Below are 22,445 nucleotides of genomic sequence, written 5' to 3' on the forward strand. Positions count from 1 at the left end.
CAAAGGGGTCAGTCTTCAGGAATGCTGCGAGCCTGGCCCCCTTGCTTTTCTCTTCTTTCCTTTTTGATTACTACTATTTATAGTAAGTGAAGGAGGCCCAGTGCCTCAGCTGTGGGGGAGGCAGGGTGGCTGATGTTCACAGGCTGGCCTCTGATGTGTTACCCCATGGGGCTTCTTCTCAGCAGCATCCTTCTATACCCCTTAGATGTCTTGGGAAAGAGTGTGGGAGCAGGGGCTGGGAGGGAGAGGGTGTGTGGGGCTGGGATGTCCCCACATTCTTGTGAGCCCATGGCCCTGCATACTATTCCAGGCTGCTTGCCTCTGCCAGATTCGCCGCCACGGTTCTTGGGTGAGCTGCTGGGATGCTGATGGCTGCTGAGCCATGCCTCCAGCAAAGGAGGAAGGAAGGAACACTTCCTGAACATCTGCCCCTTAGCAGGTGCCGGGTCCCTCCCATGTCAGAGTTCCTCTGCTAGGAATAGAGCTTCCTGAGAGGGCCCAGCACCTGCCTGTTTGGTTAGACTGGATCTTTTTACAGCTTCTAAATTTGTATTAAAAAAAACAATACAGGAAGAAGCATCTTGTCCCTTTTCTGCCTAATCATCCCATCATTTCGGTAAAGCCAAGCGAAGATGCCCGGCCTTTGGGTACCGTCAGCGCGGCCCCATGGGGCTCCAGTTCCATCTTGCCCATTTCATGGGCTTATATTAAGGTGAGGCCTATGGATGTGTGTTAGAGGGGCGGGGGGGTATGATGTGTGGGTGGGGAACTGAGACTGCAGACTTGAAAATTGCTGATGACTTGAGTGGAAGAAACCTTCCTGAAGAGATCAGCTAAAACTCATTTTGTCTCTTCTTCATCAGGCTGTTTTCCTTTGGGTTCTCATAGTGGGTTTAACACCAGAGAAACTGACATACATGCCAGATATATTTTTCCAGACAGAGTTAAGTACCATGAGTCATATGGATGTTCTGGCCACGTCATTTGGTTTCCTGTAGGATTTGTACGGCCCCTCGCAAGTGAAAAACAGTGCACATACTAATTATTACACTTGGTTGAGATCCTGGGATAAATTTTAGGAATACATCTCATTTCGCTTTATATTTCTTGGGAGCCTGGAGGATAAGATGAAAATAGCAGAAATTTGCTTATGTGGTGGTTTCCCAAAGCTCTTTGCCCTTTAGGGCCTGTGGAACTATACTCTCGGGGGTAATTAGACTTTGTCAGAGAACAGGCTTCCTTCCTTTGTGTTTTTCCAAGAAACACTACGGCCGGAGTTTATTTTATACAGCTCTTGTTCAAACTGTCCTGCCTACCTCCTGGGCTGAGAAGACCATGCATTGGATAGGAGCACTTCTTCAGCCGCTAATTAGAGCAGCCTTCCCCAACTGGCTCCCCTCCTTAGAGGAAGGGAGGATTCTGGTGAAATAAACCCCTAACTCAGCTATGCAAATCACACCGGATGACTCTTTGGGCTGGTTGTTATTCTTGAACAGTGTAGCATTTATGATTCTTAATGAAAACTTTCTGGGAAGCTGGAACAACAATTCTGTACCCCAGAGACTAAAACCTGCTTTTTGAAATGATACTCGAGTTAGTTTGCAAGTAGTAAAAACAAAAACAATCATAATAAAGGTCTGCTTCTTTGCAAACAGAATCTAATTTACAGCTTCCTTTTGGTCTCTGTATACCTGAGTTATTTGTTATGGAATGTTATTTGGGCTGGCGATGAATCACGTATAGAAAATAAATGCCCCAAGGCTGGTTTGGCCATATGCCAGGAACACCAGACAGAGCCTCAGTTTAAAAATGAAATAAAGTAGGGTTTAAGCCACCCCTCTGACCTTGGGCCCTTTCTTTATTTCAGGCTGTTGTTACTTATCACCTGGACTCTAGAATTATCTTCTGTCCCTGCTGCAGTCCCTCTTGGAGACTCCCTACAGGACTGCTAGATTCCAGCCAGGGCTCTCCATCCTCTCCTCGCTGGATCTCCCTAGCCTAGCCTGCACAAAATCCTTAGGGGGTTCTTCCCAAATGCACTTGCCTAGGGCCCATCCCAGAGAGAATCAAATTCAGCATATGCAGGTTAGGGCTTGGGCCATCAAGCTGCTCAGAGACTCTGATGCACAGGCCAGAGGCAGTGGCTGGCTGAACCAAGTCCAGGTCCTTCCCAGCAAGGGTTTGAGGCTTGTGAGAGGTAGTCACAGCCTACCCAGCTCTACAGCACCTCCCAAGCTGCAGCCATGTGCCTTCCATTCCCTACCTTTGTTTCTGCCATTCTTCTCACTTCGAGTGTCATCCCCTTTCTCTTTGTCTATCCAAATTCTACCCATTTTCAAGTTTCCACTCAAGTTCAAACTCTTACTCTAGGAACCCTTCTTTGACCAAAATGTGTCTTCTCCTTACTTTGGACTTCGGTGTCCCTGCTCTTTTACTTGGTGCTTTCTCATCTGCTTTACGTTAGTTATGTATTAATATACATCAAGCCTCCATCATATGAGGTGTTCTGGGAAGAAAGTAGTGAGTAAAAATTGGTGCAGTCTTGGTTTTAAGCTCTTTGCTGCTAATGGCATTCACCCCATATAATCACAGGGACTTATGAACCACCAGAAAAGAATAAGATTGAACCTGACAGTTGTTAAACATAAAGGCCTCAAATATGGACAATTGGAAGACAAACCATACAAAATGGATTCAGTGGGGATTTTGGCCAAGATCCCATGAGATTCCTGGCAATTATCAAGGCATCTCAAATTCACAGTGAACAACCAAACAAAACCTCCCCCAAATGCATGTAACCTAAAAACAATTCTTTTTCTTCGGTAGATAACACAATAGTCAGCAGTTAGTTTTGCCCTGTTCTAAGCTTTGTAACTATAATAAGAAGCATAAAATTACTGTTCAAAGGAGGAAACCAAAAATTATTTCAGGCTTAGAGAGGATTGACAGATATCCTTGTTAGGATATTTCACTCATCTGCAATCCAGAGAGTGATGGTAGGCTGACTTCCTTTGTGAGTGGGATTTATCTGGGGATACCTTTGGTTAGTGTCCATTGGGTTTCCCTGTTCCGTGGTTGACGGCTCTTTTTCCCTCTGTTGCAGATGATGGGAGGCAAGGGCCTTAAACAGGCCACAGAAATTGCTATATTAAATGCCAACTACATGGCCAAGAGATTAGAAAAACACTACAGAGTCCTTTTCCGGGGTGCAAGAGGCAAGTATGAACTTTAGTCTATATTCACCTTGGTTTTCTTCCTTGGCCAAACCAAGTTTGACCTAGTGGATGTGGCTTTCAGAAGAGGGTGGGAAACTTCTGTTTCTTAGCACAGACCAGAGAAAAGCCTAGAGTTATTGGAAAGCACTTCAGTTTAGTGAACAGGATATCACTATTTGCGAGGCTCTGCCATGCACTTAGTCTCTGAAGCGCAGGCCAACAAGGAGCCCACACCACTGAGAGACGTATACATAAATACCATGCACTCATTACCTCCTCCAGTTCCATGGGAATGAGTGGAGTAATTCAGACTGGGCAGAGGCAGGGCAGAATAGTTGGGAGAGCCTTCTGGGAGGAGGCATTTGAGATAAGCCTGAAAGGAAGAGTAGCAGAACGCCAGTAAACAGAGATACAGGAGCAAGCTGGAGAGAAAGGAGTTGTCTGGGTGGCGGGAGTGTTGGGTGGGTTGAAGGATGGGAGCAGATGAGGATGAGGCTGGAGAGGTAGCATGGGGCTTTGAAGGCCTTGGAAGGCTCTGGACTCTACAGTTGGGCCAGAAGCGTTTTTTGAGCAGGGTAATGACAGGATTAAGAGGATGTTAATATCATTAAGACAGTGGGAGGAGATGAACATGCTGTTAGAAGTAGAATCAGGGGAGTTAGTTACTAATTAGTTGAGAGTGAAGAAATTTTAGGTAAGCCTCCCTCTTAGAGGGAGTAAGAGATGGAGGAACAAGGTCTCCCTGGAAGTGATGGCAGAGGCTGGAGCAGGTAGACTTGCAGAGATGTGGCTCTGGGCACAGAATCTGAGAGCAGGCTCTTGGAAATGGTGGGACCCAAGGAAACAGTGTTGAGGAGCCAGAGCAAAACCCCTGAAGCAGATGGCTACATGGAGTGGGTGCAGGAAAAGTGGCATCTGGTGAGGGGGGCTCTGTGCCGAGGCAGCTTTAGATGCCCCCCTTCCCAACCCCCAGCATTTGTCACAGCGCCTGTCCTTCCTGCCTCTGCTCTGGCCCAACCTCCTCCCTGAGGCTGCCCTTTCCTTTCCTGGTGGCGAGAACTGCTCCTCTTGGCTCCCTCCTCCGCGGAGGATTCTCCCACTCCGTTTATCATCTGGCTGTCTCCCGCAGACCTTGAGCTCCTGCCCGGCGGAGGCTGTGGCTGCCTCGGTCCCTGGCATCGTGTCAGCACAACACGCACAGTCAGCACGTGTGGGTGGTCTTCCGTGACATGCAGGGACAGGCTGAAGAGCAGGTGGCTTAAAAAGATGCAGGTCTCATGAGTCTTAAGAAGCACCATTGCCTTTCACAATTAGGAAGCCTTTGGTCCCCTTCAAAAGCAGTTAGGGCCCAACAGTGCGGTAGATGCTAGATGGAAATGGGCTGAGATGTAGGCTGAGGTTGGGAGAAGGGAGAAGCTTTCATGGTTTGGGGGGTTTGGTGGTAAAGGGGGACAGGAGCTGCTTCAATAGGATGCAGCTTTGGTTGTTTTTAAATAAGAGAACAAGATGATTTTAAGCTGCCAGAGAAAAGGCTGTGAAGAGGGGAGAGTGAAGCTACAATAGAGGGAATAATAGGAGGGGGAGTCAAGTCACCCTGGAGGTGATGGGAGGGTGGCGCTACGAGTCAGGTGGACAGGCGGTGCATGGGCTGTGGGCATGGAATCCGAGACCAGGGAGCCACGGGTCTTGAGCTTGGGGCAGAGAGAGCAGAGAGCCGTCAGTATCCAGCGCCCAGACCCAGGGCCACGGGTACGAGGCCCCTCTATGGCTCTTAGTGTCTCCAGCCCAGGGAAGTGTGCATCTCCACCTGTGATCTTTAATTTAAAGGCTGATCTTGCTTTGTAAATATGTATCCAAAAGGGTGGTTCTGGAGTTTGAAAATAGAAAAGAACTAAATAATCGGGAGCTCTGGTTAACAGTGCTCCCCAGAGAGTAGGAAAGAAAGTTGTGGGCAATATGTCTCTAAGCAACACAATGAAATGCTTGTGTTGGGTATGAAAGAAGCTACAAGAGCTACTAATTAATTCAAATATAGCTCCTGTGCTGTGAGATGCATCCTGCTTATGTATTGGCCTTCAGGATTAGCATCAGTATTGGTTTTGTATGATTATATAAGTCATGTACGTATGCTCAACGTGGAAAATTTGGACAATAAAAAAGTTTGAGGAAGAAAATGTAAATGATCCATGGTTCCATCAAGCAGACATAACCACTGAATATTTTGCTGTATTCCTTCCCACCTTACTTGTAGACAATTGAGATCATATTATAAACACAGTGTGTATCCTGTTTTTTTTTTTTTTAAATGCTTTACTCTTTTTTTTTTTTTAATTATTATTTATTTATTTATTCATTCTTGGCTGTGTTGGGTCTTCGTTTCTGTGCGAGGGCTTTCTCCAGTTGTGGCAAGCATGGGCCACTCTTCATTGCGGTGCACGGGCCTCTCACTATCGCGGCCTCTCTTGTTGCGGAGCACAGGCTCCAGATGCGCAGGCTCAGTAGCTGTGGCTCACGGGCCTAGTTGCTCCGTGGCATGTGGGATCCTCCCAGACCAGGGCTCGAACCCACATCCCCTGCATCAGCAGGCAGATTCTCAACCACTGCGCCACCAGGGAAGCCCTGTATCCTGTTTTTCAACTTTATTTTATATTGCGATTATTTCCCTCGTCATTAAAGGTGCTTTGAAAGTGGCTACATCGATTCTATCATATATACCATGATTTAAGTAATTGTAGGGGTTCCCCCCCCACACCTCCTGCCCACCATGTTATTTGCATCTGTAACAATGCTGCAATGAATATCTTTTACCTAGATTTTTTTTTTTAAACGTCCTTGACTATTTCCACCGGTTAGAGTTGTAGAAGAGAAGTTATCTCAGAGGATCTGAATGCATTTAAGCTCTTGAAATGTATGGCCTTGTTTCCCCTCAGAGACAATAGCAATTGATTTCATTCTAACAGCATAGGAGTGACCATCGCACTAGGGCCCAGTGAGCACCAAGTGCCAGGCTGGGAAAGCAACACAAACCAAACCCAAAATGTCTTTGCCGATTTGATGGGTGAAAATAATGTTTTTGCTTTAATTTACAAGGTTTAGGGTTTTTTTCTTCTAATTGTTATTTTTTATTTAATACTTCCTTAGGATTAAGTTTATTTAACAACTTCATTGAGATAGGATTCACATACCATACACATCACCCACTGAATTTCAGTGGTTTTTAGTGTGCTCACAGAGTTGTGCGATGCAAGCCTGAGTTCTTTACGGCAAGAACGAATGTGGTGTGGACCACATGGGGATGCATGGCACTCCAGGAGAGGAAAGTGAATGAGCACCTGTTGCTCAGGTGCCTGCTATGTGCTTGGCATCACAAGTGACTGGTTCGGGCAGACTGTCCCAGGAGATTCGCAACACAGAAAGATGGATGAAATTTCCATTTGTTTTGACATTTTATCCAAGAATTAAATAATGAATTGTATTTCTCATCCCAAGCAGAAAGAGATTGGTGATTACAGACTTTCTTACCCAACCCCAAAGTTCATGAAACCAAAAATTGTCTTGTGTTTGGTCTGGTAAACACATTCATTATACAATTGGAGGCTTAGTATTTTAGGGCCTAAAAAAGAATGATCGCCGTACCTCCTGAGAGCCCAAAATAGAAATGTTCTTAATAAACACATTGTATTCCAAAATGTCTAATGGCAATATTAGAAGACGTTACTCATCTTAATCATATTTACCAGCTCTAAATAAGACTGGAATTACGGACGACTGTGAGGCAATAATTTTAATGAACTCCAGGCTTCCCTTTATGAACCATTTCTTTGAGAGATTTGAAAATACCAGCGAAACTTGTTGAGGCTTAGGGTTTTGTGAAACAAGGAAGTGATAGCCAAGAATTGGGATGGGGAAGCATCAGTAGTATTTATTCTGCTAGGATAAGGAAAGGAATTACCTCAGGTAGGGTGAGGCATTTTTAAAGGAGGAACTGAAAAAATTCACAGGTGTCTGCTCTTGTGGGAGGCTAGGCTCACTGTTTGATCCAAGTAGAGTTCCCGTCAGTGGATAGGCCATTTTGTTAGTAGCCCAGTGTTTTATTTATGTTTTAATTTCTTAAATGCTTATCTCTTTTTGACCTTAGGCAAACCTAACTCTGCCTGGAAATTCCTGTCCCTGAAGAGGTTTCCCGGTGGCCTTTATGGGCAGGTGGACATGGGCCTTAGAGGCTGGACCCTCACATCCCTGCCTGGGAAGTGACCTCCTGAGCCTAGGGGCGGTGGCCCATCTACTTGACCTCATTCCCAGGGAAACAGGAGTCTTGATGCTGTTAGTTGTGGTCCCTGGGTTACAACTGAAAAGCTTGACCGAGCGTTGATTGCCCACCCAAGCTTTCTAATTAGCTAGTGAGTTCCATTTATTTCTAGGCACTCACTCTGAGGATGCAGGATAAGAAAGTTCTGGTGCCTGCTCTCAAGGAGGGTTTTGGGAAGCCTTATCTTTCTGTAGCACTTTCCCATGTCATCTTCAGCCTTGTAAGATAATTAACACATGAGGGGTTGGGAGGGGGGATGTTCCAAGCTTAGAGCCAAGCCACTTTCTTTCTTTCTTTTTTTTTAATTTTTAATTTTATTTTTAATTTATGGCTGTGTTGGGTCTTCGTTTCTGTGCGAGGGCTTTCTCTAGTTGTGGCAAGCGGGGGCCACTCTTCATCGCGGTGCGCGGGCCTCTCAGTATCGTGGCCTCTCTTGTTGCGGAGCACAGGCTCCAGACGCGCAGGCTCAGTAGTTGTGGCTCATGGGCCTAGTTGCTCTGCGAGCATGTGGGATCTTCCCAGACCAGGACTCGAACCCGTGTCCCCTGCATTGGCAGGCAGATTCTCAACCACTGCGCCACCAGGGAAGCCCCTTTCTTTCTTTTTTTTTAATTGGGGTATAGTTGCTTTATAAATCTGTATTAGTTTCTTCTGTACAGCAAAGTGAATCAGCAATATGTATACATATATCCCCTCTTTTTTGGATTTCCTTCCCATTTAGATCACCACAGAGCATAGAGTAGAGTTCCCTGTGCTACACAAAGTTCTCATTAGTTATCTATTTTACACCTAGTAGTGTATATATGTCAATCCCAATCTCCCAATTCATCCCACCCCGCCCCTTACCCCTTGGTATCCATACGTTTGTTCTCTGTGTCTGTGTCTCTATTTCTGCTTTGTAAATAAGATTGTCTATACCAGTTTTTTTTCAGATTCCACATATATGTGTTAATATACGATATCTGACTTACTTCACTCTGTATGACAGTCTCTAGGTCCATCCATGTCTCTACAAATGACCCAATTTCGTTCCTTTTTATGGCTGAGTAATATTCCATTGTATATATGTACCACATCTTCTTTATCCATGCGTCTGCTGATGGACATTTAGGTTGCTTCCATGTCCTGGCTATTGTAAATAGTGCTGCAGTGAACATTGGGGTACATATATCTTTTTGAATTAGTTTTTAATCTTTCCCAGATATATACCCAGGAGTGGAATTGCTAGATGATAGTTCTATTTTTAGTTTTTAAGGAACCTCCATACTGTTCTCCATAGTGACCGTATCAATTTACATTCCCACCAACAATGCATGAGGGTTCCCTTTTCTCCACACCCTCTCCAGCATTTATTGTTTGTGGATGATGGCCATTCTGACCGGTGTGAGGTGATACCTCATTGTAGTTTTGATTTGCATTTCTCTAATAATTAGTTATGTTGAGCATCTTTTCAAATGTTTGTTGACCATCTGTATATTTTCTTTGGAGAAATGTCTGCTTAGGTCTTCTGCCCATTTTGGGATTGGGTTGTTTTTTTTTTTTGATATTGAGCTGCATGAGCTGTTTGTATATTTTGGAGATTAATCCTTTGTCAGTCAGTTGCTTCATTTGCAAATATTTTCTCCCATTCTGAGGGTTGTCTTTTCGTCTTGTTTATAGTTTCCTTTGCTGTGCAAAAGCTTTTAAGTTTCATGAGGTCCCACTTGTTTATTTTTGTTTTTATTTCCATTTCTCTAGGAGGTGGGTCAAAAAAGATCTTGCTGTAATTTATGTCAAAGAGTGTTTTGCTTATGTTTTCCTCTAAGCGTTTTATATTGTCTGGCCTTACATTTAGGTCTTTAATCCATTGTGAGTTTATTTTCGTGTATGGTGTTTAGGGAGTGTTCTAATTTCATTCTCTTACATGTAGCTGTCCAGTTTTCCCAGCACCACTTATTGAAGAGGCTGTTTTTTCTCCATTGTATATTCTGGCCTCCTTTGTCATAGATTAGGTGACCACAGGTGTGTGGGTTATCTCTGGGCTTTCTATTCTGTACCACTGATCTATATTTCTGTTGTTGTGCCAGTACCATACTGTCTAGAGCTAAGCCACTTTTATTTTGCTCTTCCATCATCCCCCCGACCCCTCTTCTTTCCTTGCTCCTTCAACTTATCATTTCAGACTCTCAGCTACAGTCATGGTTAGGCCCAGAGGAAACACATACTCACTGAAAATTAAAACTTGCACTGATCAGTTTATACAATTTCTACTTCAGATTACTCTGACTCACCATATGCCATATATTTGTATATCTTTTCTCCTTAAAAACTGCAAACAAAGATGAACATCTTGGGATCTGGCCTCCAAGAGCAGCCAAGTTTAAATTTCACCCCTTTTCAGCCTCAAGTAAAGAGAGAGAGAGAGAGAGAGAGATGCTGAAATCCCACTACAGTTTCCATTTGAACGTATTAGAATATGGACTTAGAAAATAACATCTGAACCTCATTTTGAAAATGGAGCTCTTCCCAAACCACTTGGCTGTGGCGGGGCCTCTGCAGATGAAGTCTTGCTTTAGCAGCACTGGGCTGGGCTTGGCTTGATGCGGCCTTTCAGCTATTACTGAACCTCTGCTTGAAAGACTGTGCTGTCTGCCCGCCAGCAAGAGAGACTCCTCCCCACTGTGTGTCCGTCTCCTCCTCCCCTCCTGATGGCTGAGTGTTCTTCAGAGCAGTGAGCTCCATTAGCCTTCTTCTTTGAGTCATTGTCATGGTGCTGGGATGGCTGCCAGAGCCTCAGAAAAGAAAGGTCGAAGCTTGAGGTTGGGCTCCCCAAATGGGGTAGTGCCGTAGGGCATTTAGCATTCCTGAAATTAATAGTTGATGAGGATTTAAATAATGTCATGATTTTCCCCCTGAACATTCCAGCTGGTCATTTCTTTTAGGCACTTGTTTTTGGTCTAAGTTTATCTACCTCTGAATACACCTTTCTACTTTTGAACCACACTCCTTACAATTGAATCCTCATCACGGTTAGAAAGCTTGTTTTAAAAATATGGGGTGACAGTATATTCAAAGTCTCAGGTTCTCATACTTTTGTTTTCAAACAAAGCCAATCCCTTCATATGTATTCATCACACAAGAAGCAGAGCAGTTCACATACTAGATCTTCAGGGGCTGTTAATGACTGGAGCTTTTCTTCTCAGGCTCGAGGAGTTATGTCTGCTCCAAGTATCTGTAAGTAGATTCACTGTTTGCTGAGGGTCAGGATAGCGGGTTAAGAAGGAGTACGTTATTTTCACCTGAGTAGATACTTTCTTTGAAGGAAATTCATCAGTTGTGTGGGCCATGGAATTTGGGAAGCTCCCGGGAATGTTGTTCTATTTAAGAAAATGCTGACTTTGTGGTTTATTCTAGATGTTGGATGGGTGGTCAACAAGTCATGCTGGGGAGATGGCAGCCTGAGGCTAGAGAGGCAATTGGTTTACAAATTAGAACAAAGTGAACTGACCCCCACAAGACTTCGGCCTCATCAGCTCCTTGCCACTTGCGGTGTGCTGTTTGACAGCCCTTATTTCTAATTCTCAGCCTGAAGCCTGAAACCAAAACCTCAAAAGCCCCTTTGAAGAATCAAATAAAATTCTGTGTCTCATGGATATGTTTAGTATGTATTTACACACACACACAGAAGAAACCGTTATTTGATGTTGGGAGCAATGCTGTTGAAAAGGGTGTCAATGTACCTCTAACTCTAGAAATACTTTATATAAAAGGATCAGGCCCATGATGACATGTTTAACTGTTGCAAGTAGATTTTAGGTCCTTTGAGTAGAAATGGTCTCATCCCCAGGGATCTCAGCAAGTCTTCCAGCTCCTGTTCCACCTCCCACCAGCCTCCTGGCTCATGGGTGTGTTGAGCACTGAGGACTGGACATATTGGCCCAACATGTTAACAATTTTTATACGTAATAAGAGCAGATGAAATCTTTGTTGTCAACTATAAACTTACCAAATGCCCATGGTTTCTTGGTCCTCAACGATATGCATTAAAAAGCTGGTTTATTTGTTCATTTGCTTGGGTAAAACAACAAGCTGATGTTAATCTTGAGCTGAAATAATTTTCCTCAACAGGTTATGTGGCTCATGAGTTTATTTTGGATACAAGACCCTTCAAAAAGTCTGCAAATATTGAGGCCGTCGATGTGGCCAAGAGGCTTCAGGATTATGGTGAGCGGTCTCCCGGGAGTGACCCCTTGTAGGGGAACTTGGGTTTTTGACATTCATGTAGCTGCCCATGTTGGCTATGGACCACAGACTGAATGTGCAGGTACCATAGTAAACTGATCCACAGTCTAAATGGGGATCTGGGGGCTGTGGATAGAGAAAAAACTTTCCCCATGACTCCATTGGTACCGTCCTTCAAAAGATATTAAATCATGCATCTTGAATCCATCAGCAGCTAGGTAAAGAAGTCTTTATAGTTAACAAAGTTAAAAATCCCAAAGAAAATGATTGCTGCTCTCTGCCCATGTTTCTGGTAAATCCTTCCACCTATCCGACTCCTGGTAAACAGAGAGGTCCATGAAAGTGAAGGAAGTGAAGCAGGCATCCTGTAGGAGTGTTAGAAAGATGAGTGGCATTTGAGTTTTATAGCCACCTCAGTCGTGGCATAGCTGTTTCAGCTGCTTATAGAGATGAAGGAATAGGTGCACCTTGTTTTCACAGAGATGATGTGATTTTCTGTGAAGTCTTTTATCTGTGTGTTGTTAGTGGATGTTCACTCAGCACAGCCCTTATTAAAATACATTTTCTTAGTGACATTATTAATAACATCACAGAACCTTCAATTCTCAGGAAGGCTAAGTTGGGGAGAACTTTGCCTTTTGATGGATGTGGAGTCCTATCTGAATTTTAAGATGATTTGAATGACTTCTTTTAATAAGGAACTTTAATAATAGTTTTACTACCGTATCATAACGGGAGTCCCACGTGTGTGACTCACTTCTCTCGTGAATGATCTTATTATGTAGAGTTACACTGATAATAAATGGGAAAACCGGAGAAAGTTTTCATTAATGAAATTAGCAATTACCTCAGAATCTCCTGTTGGCTGCTCCTATGACCTGACTTAACTTCCCAGGCAATGGCTGAGTGATGGCTGATTCAGGTTAAGGCTTCCCTTCTGAGATGTGTGGCCTGTATCCCGCATCTGACTGCAGCAGCATTTGCAGGGAGGGAGCTGGGGGATGGAGGTAGGACGGAAGTGGTATTTGACGTTACTGCCCAGTATTTCCAAGTTCTGCTCTACCTACAACCTTGATATTTTGATGTTTGATAGAGTGATGGCTACGCTTGCCCTAAGCCCAGAATTGTCCAGGTGCCTGGTACATAGGAGGCACTCAGAACAATTGTGCTTAATAAGTGAGAGAATGAATGAATGGCTAAGTAAAAAAAAAACAACAGTGAAAATGACAGCACAGATTCTGGGTCTAAATCACCTCCTGAATCAGAATTACTGATTATACTAGGGGTGAGGCCTAGTAATCTGTGTTTACAAGCACTCTATGGATGAGTCCTATCAGGTGAGTGTGGGGCATGCTGCCATACGGCAGAGATTTCCAAACTTAACCTGATTCTGATATGAGTTTTTAAAGGCTCATACCTTGGATTTCCTGAATCAGGGTTAAAATCCAGGAATCCATGTTTCCATGACAACTCAGATGGTTCCAGATATGGGAACCACTACAGCAGAAAATACTGGGCTGCATTTGCTCACACATGGAATTGAGGTCAGACTTAATGGGTAATGAGATCAGCTTGCTGTTTAAAAAAGAAATCCCTTTCTGATTTGGGTGACACAGTTGTAGGCATTTGTCAAAATTCATTAAATTGTACACTTAAGATTTGTGTATTTCGCAGTAAGTAAACTATCACAAAAATATGGGGACAGATATTGAATTCAGATATTGAATTCTAGCTAATAATATGCATGCTGAAGTGTTTAAGGGGGAAGTGTACTGATGACTGCAACATGCTTGGAAATGCATCAAAACTAAGACGGATGCCTTAGATATGTGATAGGAATAGATAACTAGATTATGTGATAAAGCAAACAGAGCGTCATTGTAGATTCTAGGTAGAATGTGTATGGGTGTTCACTCTACAGTCCTTTCAACTTATCGGTATATTTGAACAATTTTATAATAAAATGTTGAGAAGGCAATCCCTTAAAGAATGCAGGCATGACTCTATAAAGGACTCCACGTAATGATGCACACCAGAATTGGGAACCATTGCCCTCCAGGGCCAACTTAGTTGACAGAAATATCAACCTGGGAGCTGTTCTTCATCTTTTAAAGTTTCACAGGAAAAAGTGTAAGAATTGGGAAAAAGTTGTTTTTGGCTTTTGTCCAGGAAATCTCTCTCTTGACCAGGAAATCTCTCTCTTGACCATGTGTCTTGTCGATTCATCTTAACATGTGAAAGCTTTTGGAAACATAGAAATACCTTCAGCTGTATTCAGTGTAAAGGTGAAGACTTTCTACATCCTGGGCAAGCCTCAGTTTCCTCATCTGTAAAATAGGGACAGTAACACTCACCCCAGCCTCCTTAATGCTTGTTACCTCATTATTTACCTTTTGGTAGGCTATAATATTTTAATTTCTCTTAACTGAAAGTAATACATGAACATTATAAAAAGATTCTAAAACAAAGTGAAATAAAAACCCTAGTCTCATTTTCTGGCAATAACCCTGTTAAAATTTTAGTATTTATTCTTCAAAGCAGCTTCCCTCCTAAAATATACATACATATATAAAGTGTATGTATATATATACACAAACACACATATATAAATGTGTATATATATATAAATACTTTTGTCATTTTAAAAATAGAAACGAGACAGTATCATTAGGTAGCTTGTCTTTTTCACTTAAGTTGGGTAAACATTCAAAAATATTAACAAATATACATTTAAATACTAAGAATGGTTGCATATTTATTGTATGGAAGCCCAGTAAAATTTGCCTAACCAATCCTCTATCGTTGGATGTTAGGTTATTTCCTAAGCTTTTCTTCCATAAATAGTGCTAAAATGTATCCCTAGATATATACCGTAGCAAATTTATCAGATTATTTTCCTTGGGATAAACTATAAGATGGGGAGGGTCTCGTCTTCCAAATTGGGGAGGTTAAAGTTAGTGACACAAGTTCCTCCATCTCCTTTGCAGGATTTCATGCCCCTACCATGTCCTGGCCAGTGGCAGGCACTCTCATGATTGAGCCCACTGAGTCGGAAGACAAGGCAGAGCTGGATAGGTTCTGTGATGCCATGATCAGCATTCGGCAGGAAATCGCCGACATTGAGGAGGGCCGCATCGACCCCAGGGTCAATCCACTGAAGGTACGTAGGCACTGGTACTTTATCTAAAATATCTCAGAGAGTAGAAAACAGTGTCTGGATGGTGTGCCGGCAACCTCTGAAGTCTTACTGGAAGATGATATTCTTGCCTAGGATAAGGCCATTCTTCTGAGCAGACCATACGTTCATTACCTGGAAGTTTAAATCTTCTTGAATCAACACAACAGTGGTTACTCAAGTATAATGTGGTTATTTCTTTTCTTTCTTTCTTTTTTTTTTTTAAAGATATTTTTGACGTGGACCATTTTTAAAGTCTTTACTGAATTTGTTACAATATTGCTTCTGTTTTGTTTCTGTTTTTTGGCCACGAGGCATGTGGGATCTTAGCTCCCTGACCAGGGATGGAACCCGCAACACCTTGCATTGGAAGGCAAAGTCTTAACCACAGGGAAGCCCCGAATGTGGTTATTTCTGATATGTTTTAACTTTATGTATACGTTTGGTGGTTGCGGGAGCTATTTACCCCACAAGGACCCAGTTGGCTTCCAAAGGAGGGAGCAGAGGCTGAAGGACCCTATATAGTTGGAGAAATCTTATCATTCTGTGTCTCTGTTTGATGCACTCTGCTGAGATTATTTACCTTATAAACTCTGGATAAAGATATTCTTTTATTAGAGTCGTTATCTCTTAGAACAACCAGAATGGTACTTGGCCTGAATGTTTTACCATGTTTATGGCCTACACTGGAAAAAAAATTGTTAGGCATTACTTCGCCTCTTCCAAAATATGTTCCTTTTATATCTGATCGGAGCTCTAAGTTCTGCATTAGGTCCAGACATTATTAAGCTGAGGGATCATGAATTGAGTATACCTCGAAGGCTGTGGTTCTGTTGTTATGGCTTCAAGCCAGAGGAGTATGAGATGTTCAGGGGAGCTCAGACAAGTTCCAGAGCTGCCCAGCTGAAGGTGGAGGGCTGGGGCCAATGGCTGGCGGGAGAAGGCCAGCACCGTGCTCAGTGTGAGTTTGACAGGGTAGTGGAGGAATATAATATGATTTGCTCTCATTATTATTTCTCTTTTCTCTGGATTCTTTCAGGGTTTAGGCAGTTTTTTAAAAAATAGCAATAGACATCTAAAGAATACAATACTGAGATACAAAAGCAAGTGGCGGGGGCTTCCCTGGTGGCGCAGTGGTTGAGCGTCCGCCTGCCAATGCAGGGAACACGGGTTCGAGCCCTGGTCTGGGAGGATCCCACATGCCGTGGAGCAACTGGGCCCGTGAGCCACAATTGCTGAGCCTGCGCGTCTGGAGCCTGTGCTCCGCAACAAGAGAGGCCGCGACAGTGAGAGGCCCGTGCACCGCGATGAAGAGTGGCCCCCACTTGCCGCAACTAGAGAAGGCCCTCGCACAGAAACGAAGACCCAACACAGCCATAAATAAATAAATAAATAAAAATTAAAAAAAAAAAAGCAAGTGGAGGGTAATACTCACAGGATGATATAAGGTTTAAAAGTGTACCAAACTAGGCTCTATGCAGTTTATTAATATATGCAGTAATAGTATAAAAACATGATGAGAATTGTGACAGCCGAATTCAAGGTAGTGGTTATCGCTGGGGAGGAGGGCCAGCAATAAGATGGAAAGGGGATATGCAGGCAGCTTCAACTGTATCTGTAATGTTTCTTGTTTTAAAAGGTTAAGAAATATGACAAAAATGTTGATTTACGTTGGGTGCTTATTTTATTACTATAACTTTCTGATATTTAAAATGTTTCACGATAAAAATTTTCCTACCAAAATTTCCTTCCCCCCCAAACTGAAACAAAACCACCACCCACCATCCATGGGCTTCCATCACCTCACTGGTTGATGTGACGTACGGAAGGGAAAGGCAGTGTTCTGCTCTGACCCCATCTCCCATCCATGTCTCTGTCTCAGATGTCTCCACACTCGTTGACCTGCGTCACGTCCTCCCACTGGGATCGGCCGTATTCCAGAGAGGTGGCAGCATTCCCACTCGTAAGTTCTCCTCTGAAACTGGATGTGCCAGCTGGTCCACGTTCATGTGTGTATGAGGGGCCATCACCTACTCTGTGGGGCTCCCACTCTTGCTGTCTCCTCACCATAGTGACCACATGTAGGACACCTTTGCAGAACACAGGAATTGGCTTTCAGAGCTCTTGAGGTCAGAGTCAGAATGCCATCCAGGGGCCTGGGAATCCTCAGGGTGCACAGTGCAGGAAGACCAAATGGGAGTCCCTGTCAAGTGGATCGATGTTTTCTACCATCATCCAACAGAGAGATGGCCCCAAATGCAGTCTATCTCCCCTTTGATTCTTAGGTGAAGGTGCTCTGTGGTATGCTCGGCAGAGTAGGGACAGGGGGTTTTGGATGGACAGTAATGAAGGAGGTTGGATTTTAGCTTTTTATACTTTTTGAGTACTTGTTGGGCTAATGGTACCTCAGGCCGTGGGAATATCATTGCAGTTTCCTCTTCCCCACCGAGAGAAACCTCTCAGAATATCCCGGAAGATTTCTGTCTTTTGTCCCTTGCAGCCCTTCGTGAAACCAGAAAACAAATTCTGGCCAACCATTGCCCGGATTGATGACATCTATGGAGATCAGCACCTGGTTTGTACCTGCCCACCCATGGATGTTTACGAGTCCCCATTTTCTGAACAGAAGAGGGCCTCTTCTTAGTCTTCTCTCCCTAAGTTCAAGTGACTGACTTAATGGCTTTGGAATGCCTGATAAAGAAATGTTTCACTTTCCACCACAGACTCAAGTAGGGGTTTTATATACTGTATATTTTTGTAATATCTCTCAAGGTAAATGTAAATACAATTAGCATAGTGAGTGGAAGCTCATTGTTGGAAGATTGATTTGCTTTGGTGCCTCTGCTTTCACATGTAGCAGTTGATGTTCAAGCTGCCTTGATCGGGACCACTTAGTTTTTTGCGTAGAAAATTTGGGGTGTGCTAGTAACTTTAACTTCAATGTAGCAAGTTTGCAGTATAGAGACTATACTGGAGATCCGATAGACATATTTTTATTCCAAATAAGTCCTTGTGGACTGTGCCATCTGTGGGAAATCCCAGGGCAAATGTTTACATTTTGTATACACTGAAGAAATCTTTTTCATCCTACTAATTTGCCTAATCTGTAATAGTATTTCTGAGTGTTCTCCTTTTTCCATGTGTGTAGTTTTTTAAAAATCTGCAATTAATAATATTCTAATAAAAGCATTGCAATTTGAAGAATGCCTTCTTGGTCCACTTTCCATTGTTAACTCCCATGTACCCTAGTTTCAGAGGCGTTCGAAGGATAATGAGAATACCCAACCCAGCAGAACCGTTACATTATTAGTTGTGTCTTTGGCTAAAGAAACAGTTTGTATGTCTCGGTTAGCAGTGAATGCCACTTTAGCCCTTTCTGATAGAATTGTGTTTGGCTGCATATAACTGAGAAACAACCACAGCAGTTTAATTAAATAGTTCATTTTTCCTCATTTAACAGTAAGTCCAGAGGTGATAAGCCAAGGGGTAGTCTTCAGTCTTCCTGTTCTGCCCCCTTTGCATATAGTCTTCATCCTCACGGTCTTAAGATGGCTACTGCATACCTGGGCATCACATACCCATTCTAGGCAGGAAAAAGGAGGAAAAACAAAAGGCAGATTCCATCCAAGTCAGCTGCTTTTGAAATGCTTTCCCAGAGGTTCCACCCAGTAACTTCTGCTTACTTTTAACTGGCCAGGCTTGTTTCAAATTGCCACTCCTAGCTGCAAGGGAGTATGAGAAGGTCTTTTACCTGGGCATGTTACTGCCCCAAAGAAAACCAGAAGTTTGTTAACTGAAGAAAAGGAGAAGAATGAGTTTCAGGTAGGCAACTAGCAGGCCTGCCACAAATAACTTTTCCCTAGAAATAGCAAATGCTTCATATGTTCTTCCCCAAAAGTTATGGAGCATCTGCTCTAACCCTGACTACTTGGTTCCTTGTTTGTTACTCAACCAACCATTATTCAAGCTATTATGATAGTGACATGGACGAAAGGTCTGCGTACTCTATTGAATGCTCTGCAAGCGGTCTACTCATTCTCACACTTAAAAAGTTTGTAGAACTGTTCATTTCAGCCTAACTAAGCAGTAGCGAAGTGATGGGATCCATGGTTCCTTTTTTACATAATAATTAAATGATTAATATCTGTTGAGTACTTCTCAGGTACTATTCTAAGTGTTTATTATTTCATTGGAGCCTCACAACATTCCACTTTTATACGAGGGGGAAGGTATGGAGAGATGCCCAAGGTCACACAGCTGATGAGAAAGAACAGCCAGAATTTGAACCCAGGCTGAACAACTCCAGTTCCTACCGGTGTAAACTGGGTACCACACTGCCGTGGTCACCACACACCTGGAGACTCTGCCCTTCCTGAGCTGGAAACCAGGCTCTCAACACAGACTGACCATCAGGAAATGGAGTAGCCCCTTCTGAGGAAGGACAAGCATGTGTAAACAAACCACCAGAGTGAACAGCAAGTCTTTTCTTTCTTATCAGACTGTAAAGTGTTAATGGTCGAGTGCCCAAGTTGTTTCCACAGCTGGTCATCCACTGCTTGCCCTGGAATATGTTTGTTAGGGGCAAAAGCAGGTGATTTAGAGAGTTGAAGTAAACTGTTTGTCTTCACTATTAAGTCGCTCATGCATTCACCTGAGGCTTGTGCCATCTTTCCCTGCTCTGGGTCTTTGTCCGTGTGGTATCCTCCACCTGGAGCACTTGTCCCCATCACCTTTGCTTTGCTGGCTCCCGTTTGTTCTTCATGTTTCAGCATCTCTTCAGGAGGTCTTCTGCACGTCTCCATGAAATGGGCTCTCTTATTTTCTACATGAAATGGGCTCTCTTATTTTCTAGCTTGGCACTCAGTTTGTTATCCTACACTCTTTTGCACAGTTAGTAATTATTCTGTTTACTTGGTTTTTGTCTGCCTCATTAGACTAAGTTTTCTGAGAGGAGGGACCATATCTCATTCATCATTGGATTACCTGTGCTGAGCTGGGGTCTTCCACATCGTATGTGTTCAACAAACAAATATAAATTGAATGAATGAAGGAATGATCCTTGATCTCAAAGAGGGACACTGCCATGGAAACCAGTATTCCCAATGCATGCTGTGAGGGTTCTATTAAAGCTAAGTACAAAATGCCAGGCCTTGGAGACAAGCCTCTGGACAGGCTTTGTGTAGTTCTCCCTCACCCCCACCTTGTGATAAAATTTACCATTTTAAATTATTCAATTCAGGGGCATTAAGTACCTACAAAATGTTATGGAGAGTATACCTTTTGAGCACTTTTGAAGATGAGGAGTCTGATGTAGACACACACATACATCCTGTGAATCGGGCATCCCCTTGGCCTTCTCACAGCCCTGGGATAGGCCACAGGGCACTCCTGGAACAACCCTCGCCTTGCAGCTGTGTGTCATAGAGGGGAAGGGCCCCAGCTCAGTCTGAAAACCCCATGAAGGATTTCCCTGGTGGTGCAGTGGTTAAGAATCCACCTGCCAATGCAGGGGACACGGGTTCGAGCCCTGGTCCCGGAAGATCCCACATACCACGGAGCAAGTAAGCCCGTGCGCCACAACTACTGAGCCTGCACTCTAGAGCCCGCGAGCCACAACTACTGAAGCCCGCGTGCCACAACTACTGAGCCCACACACCTAGGACCCGTGCGGCCCAACAAGAGAAGCCACCGCAATGAGAAGCCCGCACACCGCAACGAAGAGTAGCCCCCGCTCGCTGCAACTGGAGAAAGCCCATGCGCAGCAATGAAGACCCAATGCAGCCAAAAATAAATAAATAATAATAATTTAAAAAAAACAAAAACAAACCATGAACCCTCTAGATACATATAGGGAACGTGTTTTCCAATGACCAAACTGGTGCCTTTTATCCAAATAAAGGATGTAGGTGCCAGTTTTGGGTGCAAGAAGCCATCTGGGACAAGCAGTTTGGAAGTTGAGATGTTAGCACTTTGAGAGGTTTGCAGGGCTCTGGGACAGAACGTTTGGCTCAGACATCAGCCAGGGTTAGGGATGTTACCTAGGGCAGTGGTTTTCAAACCTGAGTGTGTCTAGATCACCAGAAGGGCTTATAGACAACAGAATGCTGAGCCCTGACCCATTTCTGAGTCAGTACGTCTGGGGCAGGGCCAGAGAATTTGCATTTCTAACAAGTCCCAGGTTTTGTTGCCTCTCAGCTTTCTTTGTTCACATTTCAGGGACATTTCCAGAACTCTAAGCCTTTAAGGGATGGGTCTGGGGAGGCAGGTAGGGGTGAGGAAGAGGCTGGACTTAGTCAACCTTGCATTTTTTATGCAAATCTTACCATTTTGAGAGGAAAATCCCTCTATGACTGGAGCAGACTGTCCTAGAGCCGATGCCACCTGTGCTTCCGCCTTGTCTGGCCTGCTAGGCTCGCTCCTGCCATTTGGAAAACAAATCAGCTTTATTATCAGTAAGAAGCCAATTGGAGACTCTGGTTTTAGATCTCTAGCTGGAAGGGCTTGCTTCTCCATTTTTACCCCCATGCTTCAGCAATCTAAGCCCGGGGACACCTCACTCAAGAAAAAAGCTTGAGTCTGTAGAGCAGATACAGTCTGTAGAGCTAATCCACAATTGCTGCCCTGTGCTGATCCCAGGTGAAGGGGGGAGATAAAAAGGGGGGGGGGCTTCCCCAGTGCTAGTGGAGTAACGTGGGTTCATCATCAATCACCTCCTCTGTGGAGAGCAGTAAGAGGTAAGCCATGAGGCAGGAGTGTTCCATCAGCTGAGGTCATTCCAGAATGTCCAGAAGATAAGAATCCAGGAAGCAGGAGTTGGTGCCCAACACAGAGCATACTACTCTCGTAAGTCTGTTTATTTTCCTGCTGCGTGTAGTGCAGGATAGCAACCAGAGTACTTGCTTTGTAGTCAGACTGCCTGGGGTGGTATCCCAGCTCCCCTGTATCGTACCTGTATGGCCTCAGAGAAGATAATTAGCATCTCTGAGCCTCAGTCTCCTTATCTGTAAGATGACATTACCACTCCTAGGTGAGAGAGAATTCGATATATTGTTTGGAACCTGGCACAAAGTAAGTGCTCCTAAGTGTTAGCTCCTGTTATTATCCTCATCTTCACTTAGGATCTAGTGTCCTATTCTATACATCCTGCACTCCCTGTCCCAGCACAGGAGTCCTGACTCCACTTTGACTTACCTTGCATTCAGATCTATCTTCTTTCCCTTTCCATTCCTAACGGCCCTTTTCCTCTGGCCCACCAGAGAAAGTGGGAGGAACATGAGCTGTGACTTCATACGGATCTGGATTAAGTTCTCAGATATACCAACTGTTTTGAGACAACAGGCAAATTCACTTATCCTTTCTGCACTTCAGTTACTTAAGGTATAAAATAGCAATAATAAAAGTACTTACCTCAGTCAGCCTTGTTGTAAGGATTAAACAAGACAGCGTGAGCACTTGGCATAGTGTCTGGTACCTAGAAATCACTAACTTATTCAGCAAACTGACTGAGCCATTATGTACCAGGCAC

General features: G+C 43.8%; 1 protein-coding gene and 1 long non-coding RNA gene across 3 annotated transcripts in view; one reads left to right on the forward strand and one right to left on the reverse strand.

Moving 5' to 3' along the window:
- The window catches only part of GLDC (glycine decarboxylase), a 99,995-nt gene extending 81,871 nt beyond the window's left edge, over window positions 1-18,124 (forward strand). Inside the window, exons 20-25 of one of the 2 annotated variants that reach the window (XM_059924751.1) lie at window positions 571-712; window positions 3,104-3,215; window positions 11,632-11,727; window positions 14,733-14,905; window positions 16,803-16,883; window positions 17,421-18,124. In XM_059924751.1, the coding sequence (XP_059780734.1) occupies window positions 571-712; window positions 3,104-3,215; window positions 11,632-11,727; window positions 14,733-14,905; window positions 16,803-16,883; window positions 17,421-17,564 (748 nt within the window). In that variant the 3' untranslated portion in view covers window positions 17,565-18,124. Of the gene's footprint in view, window positions 1-570; window positions 713-3,103; window positions 3,216-11,631; window positions 11,728-14,732; window positions 14,906-16,802; window positions 16,884-17,420 lie in introns of those variants that run through there. The other variant, XM_059924752.1, reaches the window with a different exon arrangement.
- LOC132367066 (uncharacterized) lies at window positions 17,906-21,938 on the reverse strand. The gene is made up of 3 exons (XR_009503660.1): window positions 21,631-21,938; window positions 21,244-21,338; window positions 17,906-18,503 (listed from the first exon to the last, which is right to left on the reverse strand). It is a non-coding gene; the product is annotated as an uncharacterized LOC132367066 (long non-coding RNA).
- Between the last annotated feature and the right edge of the window lie 507 nt (window positions 21,939-22,445).

This window comes from Balaenoptera ricei, chromosome 6 (genome assembly GCF_028023285.1).
Source record: "Balaenoptera ricei isolate mBalRic1 chromosome 6, mBalRic1.hap2, whole genome shotgun sequence".
Lineage (NCBI taxonomy): Eukaryota > Metazoa > Chordata > Mammalia > Artiodactyla > Balaenopteridae > Balaenoptera > Balaenoptera ricei.